The 9,144-nt window shown below is 38.8% G+C and overlaps 1 protein-coding gene across 2 annotated transcripts in view; it reads left to right on the top strand.

Moving 5' to 3' along the window:
• Positions 1-9,144, top strand: part of LOC118740596 — a gene marked incomplete at its 5' end in the record, with an annotated part of 54,404 nt that overhangs the window by 11,281 nt on the left and 33,979 nt on the right. For both annotated transcript variants that reach the window (XM_036472196.1, XM_036472197.1), the window contains 5 exon segments: positions 3,136-3,566; positions 3,797-3,941; positions 4,041-4,192; positions 6,955-7,271; positions 7,752-8,039. In XM_036472196.1, the coding sequence (XP_036328089.1) occupies positions 3,136-3,566; positions 3,797-3,941; positions 4,041-4,192; positions 6,955-7,271; positions 7,752-8,039 (1,333 nt within the window).

The following is a 9,144-nucleotide window of genomic DNA, read 5'->3' on the forward strand; positions in this document are numbered from 1 at the left end:
CAAAATTGATAAATATCGATAACAAAGTCCATAAATATCGATATCATCATCGATAAATATCGATATCATAACTGATAAATATCGATAACAAAATCGATAAAGATATCCGTAATAAAATCGATAAATATCGATAAAACATCGATAAATATCGATAACAAAATCAATAAAAATATCGATAACAAAATCGATAAAAAATATCACTAAGAAAATAGTTAAAAATACCGATTACAAAATCGATAACAAATCGATAAAAAAATTGATAACTAAACCGATAAATTTATCGATCATTATATCGATAAGTTCCGAAAATATCGATAGCGAAATTGATAACAATAGAGATAAAAATTTCGATAAAAAATCGATAAAAATATCGATAAAAAACCGATAAAATTATCGATTATTTTATTGATAAATCCCGAGAATCCCGAAAATCTCTAAAATCCCAAAATAGTTCCCAGATTGAGTCTCCGTGTCTTTCTCTATATCCTTTCCTCTTTAATTACCTTTATTTTAATCTTTCTTCCCCTGTCTTCATCTTTGCTCTTATCGATATCCTTATCCGCCTCTTTTTATTTACTTTTATGTTTATCATTTTCTTCATCTACATATTCCCCTTCACCTTTGCTCTTATATGGGGCACCGACATTGCGCATATGGAAACTGTACATTTAGACATTATTTCGGTTTCATACGAAACTGTACGTGTATGCTTTATTTCGGTTTTTGCCATATGCATTATTTCGTTTTTCATCCGAAATTGTGCATGCATGCATTATTTCGGTTTCTGTTATATGCATTATTTCGCTTTTCTAACGAAAGTGTGCATATGGATAATCTAGTTTTTTTTTCTAATATGAATTATTTACTTCTACTCAGTAAGGGTTATAATCCCTAAGCGCGGCCGAAGGCCGCCTACGTAGAAAGAAGTTCGTTTTCATGTATGACTATTTCGGTTTTTTTCCATATGCATTATTTCGGTTTTCAACCGGAACTGTGCATATATGCATTATTTCGGTTTTCAACAGAAACTGTGCATATATGCATTATTTCGGTTTTTTTCATATGCATTATTTATTTCGTATGCAGTTTCCTTATGCGCAATTTCAGGGTGCCCCCTTATATATACATATAAGTAAAGTGTTTAAATTTACCTTGGTCTTCATTTTTGCCTTTATCTTTACGCATCTTTGTTTTCTTTGTTTTTGTTTTAAATTTTACCTTTGCCTTTATCCTTTTCTTTATCTATGTACGTAGTCACCTTTGCTTTCATTCTTGTATTGGTCTTTTTCTAAGTGTTATTTTTTAACCTTTTATTAGCAAACTTTTGTAAAATTGATACTATATGCATACACACAAGAAGCACTTGTTTCAGTCCCAATCATTTCCATTACACCATTTTCATTGCACCATTTGCGTGTGCAATTTCCGTTGAATTTGCCAATTTACTCCCAACCAACAAACCGCCGCTAAAGAAGTTTCACTTCAAAAAGGTATTTTTCCTGGTTTTCCTTAAGTCAAGACGTAGAATTGAGGACGTGTCTTAATACAGGTTAAGGTCTTTAAAGCATGAAAGCTGATTTCTCAGCAATCTCACGGGCGGCTCGAGCCCATCTACTTAATGATAGTCCATACATAGCTCCATCACTCGAGATTGAGGAGCTGAAGCCACTTGTATCCGTGGTCTAAGCCAATGCAAGAGCCGCTGCCTCCGCCACCAGTTGCCGGGCTTGGTATTAATATTGTTTTATACCTGACCCAAACTGTCGCTTCTACTACTAAATACTACTCACCTACTCTATATCTACAGTTGCTGTAAAATCGTTAGTCAACAAACCCATGCGATGCAACTAAGTAGGTGACGTTAGGTTATCTTGGATGCCCCCAACCAGCAAAGGAATAGAGCACATTTAAACTACCATCGGCCCATTGTAATGCCATATTAGAGACTGCTTTATTCGCTGATCTTACCTTATAAATAGTATAACCAACTTGTAGCAAAATCTTCTATACTGGCTGAATCCAGTTCAACCAGACATTAAAAATAATAGTGGAGGTACGAGCGTCGACGAGCTCTAAAGGTCTATACGGCTTTAGTCGGCGTTGATGGTAAAGCTACCGTGATCATCATGCACCCCCTTCATGCCACTCTTTGTTTATTGTACCAAACTGTGATGCCGTGATGTAGAACAGAATGGGACGCATAAACCCTGAGTTCAGCAAAATAATTAATTTTTCTCGCTATTACTGATTCACAGATTTCCAGTGCTTTTGTGGGAGTGGGAGTGGAAGGCGTAGTGTGCGAGGGCTTTCATTTGGATATTGTGCGCCTCATGTAACTAGGGATGATGACACGAGTACAAGTACATACCCGATACTTTTCGTTCGATACCAAGTGATTTTGGAAAAAACAAATACTCGTATCGAAACCCGATACTAAGGCAAATTTGGCTTCAGATTTTTTTCCATTGTTATTTCTAAGCGCCTTATTCGTCATGACTGCTTAATTACCAGCAAAAATAGCGAGCAGGCGACAAAGTCGATATAATGCAACGTATACAAGGCCCAACTGTTCGAGTGGAAGAGTAAACTGGACAAATGTATTAGAAAAGCGCAAATGAATATCGGAAAAGCTCAAATGTATTTCAGAAAAGTACAAATGATTTTCAGAAAAACGCAAATGTATTTCAGAAAAATATTTTTAAAATACAGTTGTGCTTTTCTGAAATTCATTTGTGTTTTTCTGAAATACGTTTAGCCTTTTCTGAATTTCATTTGGCCTTTTCTGTAATACATTTGTGTTTTTCTGAAATACTGTTGGAAAAGGTGTAGAGTTCACTCTTTGATGCGAAACGGTGTGCGTTTGAGCGAAAGTGCGAAAATCGGAAGTTTTTACAACATACATATGGCATTGTTATGGCGTCGTTTCGCACAAACGCACAGCAAAGCAACAAAACAAAAGCTAATTTTTTTGCCTTCCGCATTTTAGCATCGAGGAGTGAACTCTACTAATATTAATTTAGTTTACATATATACATTGACCCCTGCTATCTCAACCTTTAACATTTATATTTTTATTCGATTGCAAATTACCTTCATAAAATGATGTATGCATTTCATTTTTTTTTTCCTCAACAGATTCCTTGCCACCACAATGCTGTCAGCTGGTGTCACCATAATGGATCCCATTGCGCTGACTATGATTGAGAAATATGGTGGCGATTTTGGGCGTGAGCGGCTTTTCTCCAGCATTGGCATGGCCATTTTTTCGCCAATTACAGGCATAATGATTGATTATTCTTCGCGTGGTCTTGGCTACACAGACTACTCGGCCGCTTTTTACACCTACGATTTGTTGTTGGTTATATCGACAGTGTCAGTGTTAATGATGCCATTGGGCGATAAATTGCCGGCGGATAATGTTTTTCGAGATTTGTGGAATCTACTCAAGATGCCGCATGTCATTACATTCATCTTCTTCCTCTTTATACTGGGCAATTTCTGGGGCTTTATAGAGAGCTTCCTATTTCTATATCTGAAGGAGTTGGGTGCGCCAAATTATTTGCTTGGTAAGTTCAGTACAATTTTTTTGTAATTGGACACGTTTGTTTCATTTGTTTGTTCACTTGGCTTGCTTGAGTGATAGCTAATCAAATGGAAATTCAGTTGCAATCAAATTTCATTGTTCGAGTGACAATTCAACTTGCATTTATAGTAGTCGTACTTGTATTGGACGCTGCTTGTTGCGCGTTGCATTTGGTAGTTCGTTTGCTGATTTGCTCGATTTGATTTTTTGCAGGTATCACCATCACTGTGGGTACGGTAAGCAGTATACCGTTCTTGTATGGCGCTGAACGCATTACCCGAATCTTTGGACATGTTAATTTGATTATCATTGCCTTCTTTTCGCATGCTGGCCGTCTAGTGGGTTATTCATTCATTGAGTAAGTTTGTACCTCTAATTTTGATTGGCGTCATTCTGATTGGCGTTGCTTTGGCATTTTATTTACTAATTTTTAATTTATTCTATATTCTATTTTAAGAAATGCTTGGTGGTGTTTTCCCTTCGAGGCAATGGAAGCTCTCTCCTGCCATTTGATGTGGGTAGCTGCTGCTACCTATTGCTCCATCTTGGCGCCGAAGAGTCTGTTGGCTACATTGATTGGCGTACTGGGCATGGCACATTTCAGTTTGGGTAAGTGTTTTTTGAAAAGGAAGTGTGAGCTGACACCCGGAAGAAACCAGTGCCAGAATCACGGAATCTGTGATGTATTTCGAATCGGATGAAGAAATTTATAGGTTTTTTCTTTCCAATGCAACTTAAATTATAAAGTGAAGTCGCTATTGAGCCGTAGTCTCAAGATACTAAAGATACCGTTGCTTAAGTTAATGTTGAGTTGCTTATCCGAATCAGTGGCAGAAAAGTGCTAGACGCTTTCGATTTCCTCTTCGTCTCGGCGGCAAATTCCACGGAATTGGTATGCTGGACCGCCCATTCTGCCTACAACTATTCCCATAAGATAATTACCAGTGAATATTTCAATAATCAGCCTAAGGTGAGGGCGTGCTTCTTCCAAGACTATGTAGTTGAACGGCGTTAAAACCCAGTGACTAATGCCTTTTGAAATCAACACTAAGCATCGGGGCGTCTTTCCATTGAAATCCTTTTATGCAGACCCATCAGCATGTCTGTACAATATAAATATTAAAGAAAAATTAATATGGGGGTCTTTATTAGAACAACAGAAGCCAAATCAATAATTTTTAGAATTTTGTCTGTATGCCTGTCTGTTTGTCCGTTTGTCTGTCTGTATGTTTGTACGCGCATCAGTCGAAAAGGAATGCATGGAATTGAATGCAGTTTTCTCCGATGTATTTCTAGAGGTCTAACTTAAAATATAGAATGAGAAAATAATTGAGAGTTGCCACCTGTTTGAAAATTGCATTTTAAGTAAATTGATAACATCAGTTAACTATTGCAATATGGCTGTGTGAACGGCTGACAACCGAAAATATTTTGGTTGAAGGTTGCCACCTTTTTGCAAATTTTAATTTAATTTAATTGATAGGATAAAGCGAATATTGCTATATGGGTATCAAACTGAAGAGGTTTAGGAAAATTTACTGCCGAGCATATTTTTAAGGAGGGATGCCACCTGTTTGAAAGATTTTATTCAATTAAATTGAAAACATAAATGAAATATTTGCTTTCTTTCGTTTATGAGATCTTCAGCAGGGGGGAGGACTACCTGGGCCACGATAACGACTGCAGGGGCCATGTAACTAGAACTACTTAGTTAAATATCTGGCCAATGATTGCCACTTCACATGGGTCCTTCTGCTATCAGTCCTTTCATTTTGTTCATTGCAGCCCTAGCTTTCCTTGTCCACCCATGAAATCCCAGTCGAAAGATATTTTTACCTGGTGCTCAGTAAAATACGACATGCCAAATCCAGCATAATAGCCGTAGCGTATTATTTAGAATTTCTTATTACGATAGAGGTGATACTTACGGAATCAATTGCCTTAATGGCCGCCTGGCTATCTAATAAAATAGATATGCTTATTCCAGTTCGAGTTGCATGAATCTAGATGTAGTCAGTTTTTCGTGAATACATGGGTTATTGAAAGAGTAAAGGGTACGTCCGTGCCCGTACATATATTGTTTCCCAAGCCGCTCTTCCCTTACCTTCAGCTAATTCCTTGAAGCACTCTCCGGATAGAGATATACATCGGAGACAAATGACTGATGATATTCAAGGCTTTAGCTGGACATGACCTAAAGCCCCCTATTGGCGATAAAGGCTGATCTTTGTACCCTGCCTAACAAGGTGTGCATACTTCTATGTACATAGTTCGTCTCTACGGCTTACCACCAACCCAATGAACTGTATGTAATAATTGGACGTTTATGTGGTGAACCCTTTTAAGTTAAGCATCCTGCGCAAAGACCATCCCAGCTTTGAACGAAAGCTTTTAGAATAAATGACGAGGAACTGTGTGGCCCAAAGTCCTTAGAAAGAGCATTTATTCGTTTGCCTACATTGTAAATGAACACTACTTTAACATGTTGCCAAACCACGCTATCCAGCCATGCAAGCGCCAATGAGTGGGCCCTCTGTAACATTGTGGAAAAGATTTCGTCCGGACCCGGGTATTTGTACGGAGCGAAACTATAGAGTGGACAGCGTAGTTCCTTCGCTTCCATGGAAGATTGATATGCAGCAGAAGTTTTAGTGTCTCCTTCAAACTCTTGGTCTAGCCTACGTCTTCTCCTTTCAGGAAATTGGTATTGCTGTGCTACCTACAAAGGAGCACCACCCATTCCGAAAAATTCTGTTGTGGATTCTATAGTAGACCAGAAATTCTCTCAGGATTTCTGTTTGCTATAAGGCCGCAGTTATCTGTGGATTATCTTCTATTTCCTGAGTTTTGAGATCTTCTCTCCCCATCACCGAAGATATTGCTTCCTGACGAAGCACTTGACTTCTGCAATCTCCATGGCCATTAAATTAGTGGAAGCTTAAGCTTACTTTTCATCACACAGACGAACTGTCGCCAATTTTTTTTCGTGGCATCACAAAATGGGAACAGACTGGAAATTGAATATACTTTTTTGAAATCAAGGTTCAAAAAGGTCAGGAAAAACCGATTCGTAAACCTCAATGGCAAACTTGATTTAATTGACTTGATCCGCATAACATCTTGTGTTAAGGGAAACTCTGAAGCCAAGATGAAAGACTTGCAGTTAAGAGTCTTTGTTCCTTTCGGTGCGTCGCTATTGCCAAGACCGTATTATCCTAGAGATTTTACTAACATTCGGCACACATAGTTGGGATTGAGTGAAGAATTTTTTTTACCAGAAAAAATAGTTAACATCCACGGATTCAATACACTTTTCCATTCAGACTAAATTGAAAAATCGCGCTTCAATATTTGTTTTCCATTCACAATAGGTCGCGGTAGCGGTTCCTTTACCGGTGGTCTACTCATCGGTCAATTTGGTACACGCGATGCCTTCCGTTATATGGGTCTGCTAGCCGTTGTGGGTGGCATTGCCTATGGTCTACTACATTTGGCTTGGTTGCGTAAATTCGATCACAATCTCGATGATTGCGAAGAGGAAGCAGAGGCGGTAGAGAATGGTGAAACCGAGAAACTCACCGAACCGGCGACAAAAGAGCAAGGCACATCAATGTCATTGGAGCGTCTCAGCCTGATGATTAAGTACAATCAAATTGGCAGCTTGACATCATTGCCGCGTGGATATAGGGTAAGTAAATGATGCCTTCTTTTGTAACTTGCATGCCACTTCGCTCGAGAATGGTAATTTAATTTGAGTGTGTTTAAAGCGCAGACCACGTCAAGTCACAACTTTATGCCCGCCATTGTATCTTAGTAGAAACCGGAATTGTTCATTATTGCTTTTAATTTAAGAGGAACTCAAAAAGTCAAAAAGTTTCTATAATAAAATTGCTTAATTCAATCTGGTTTCCTCGCCCCACCCGCTCTCGTAAACTCAATTATCGTAGGTGGCACGCAATCATTTCCATTTCCACTTTCATTTTCATATTTCACGAATTTTTCTGCCACTCCTCTTAATTGCGCAAATTTCCTTCTAATTTATTTCATTACATTTTTTTCTCTTCCTTTTTTCCTTTGCGTGTTTTCACACCATTTACGCAACACCTTGCTTGCCTTTGGCTTAATGTGTCCTCATCTCTCTGCAATTCTTGACTGCACCTGCGCGCAGGCGGATATACACGACCATTTGTCACATCGCCGCAGCAGCTATAATGTTGAGTCGACACGCGTACCACGCCATCACGGCAGTCACATTGGCAGCGCTTCGAAAGTTGACATTTTACGTTCAACGCTGGATATAAATCACAAATCCTCAAATAATTCTGTGTTGAGCAAAGCCGATAACAAAACATCAAATCAATCATTAGGACGAAATCGTGCCGACAGTGCGCCCAAATTGAATCACAGCAACATGAAGAATATATCACAGCCCACGCTAGAGGGTGTTGTGCTAGAGGTAAGTGATGTGGGCGGGGTGACATTTATGTACAAACATACATATGTATACATACATATATGGTCTATGATTTAAGGGGGGGGGGGGGTTTGGGGGCAAAGGGAGGGCGGTACAAAAACAACCCACACATACGCACCCAAAAAATTGCTAATGGCACTACGCCTGAAGCGAACGTGCGTGAGAGCGTGAGTGCGTGTGGGGGACGGTTGGGTGTGTGTGTGTGTGTGTGCGTGAGCGGATGCTTCGCTGAATCGGGAATGAATGCTGCGTGTCGCCGGAAAGCAGAAAGCAGGCTGTTTGAAAAGTGGCTGACGGTTTTTGTGCGTGCGTAAATATGCATAAGTATTAGAGTGGGTCAAAATTTTTGCATCAAAGGCAAAATGAATTTCGAGCCAGCGATTTTTCTACCTAGTTTTTTTTCAAAATGTGGCTCACCTGTTGAAACAGCTCTATTGAAAACTAGCCAAAATATGTATCGGGAGTTTTTAGGGCCGAGGAATCTAATTATGGCATTAATTTTTTCTCTTGAGGGCCGCCAGAGGGCGCTTCCGTACTTTCTTTGGATTTGAACGCCTTTTTTCCGAAAATCGACAACATTGTTGCGAAAATCCACTAAATTTGACTTTCTCATAATAAAAATAAAAATAAAAATAAAAAATAAAAAAAAATTTCAATGCTGAACATTTTAGACTATTTAAAAATTGAGTTGCATTATGATAAAGTCAAATTTCGTGGATTTTCGCAAGAATGTTGTCGACTTTCGGGAAAAAAGGCGTTAAAATCCGAAAAAAAACTACGGAAGCGCCCTCTGGCGGCCCTCAAAAGAAAAAAATAATGCCAGAAATGGATTCCTCGACCCCAAAAACCACCAGATACACATTTTGGCTAGTTTTCAATACAGCTGTTCCAACAGGTGAGCCACTTAAAAAAAAAAAACTAGATAGAAAAAATTGCTGGCTCGAAATTCATTTCAGACCTAATGGGAAAAAATGCTTGAAATGACTCAAATAATCATATTCGCGATGTGCCTCTGTTAATTTTTTTGGGATCCTACAAATCGACCCGCCCTAATAAGTATGTATGTATGTGTGTGCTTTTGTGGGTG

Source organism: Rhagoletis pomonella, unplaced genomic scaffold (genome assembly GCF_013731165.1).
Source record: "Rhagoletis pomonella isolate Grant_MI unplaced genomic scaffold, Rhpom_1.0 Rhpom_scaffold_00006, whole genome shotgun sequence".
In the NCBI taxonomy this organism is placed as follows: Eukaryota; Metazoa; Arthropoda; class Insecta; order Diptera; family Tephritidae; genus Rhagoletis; species Rhagoletis pomonella.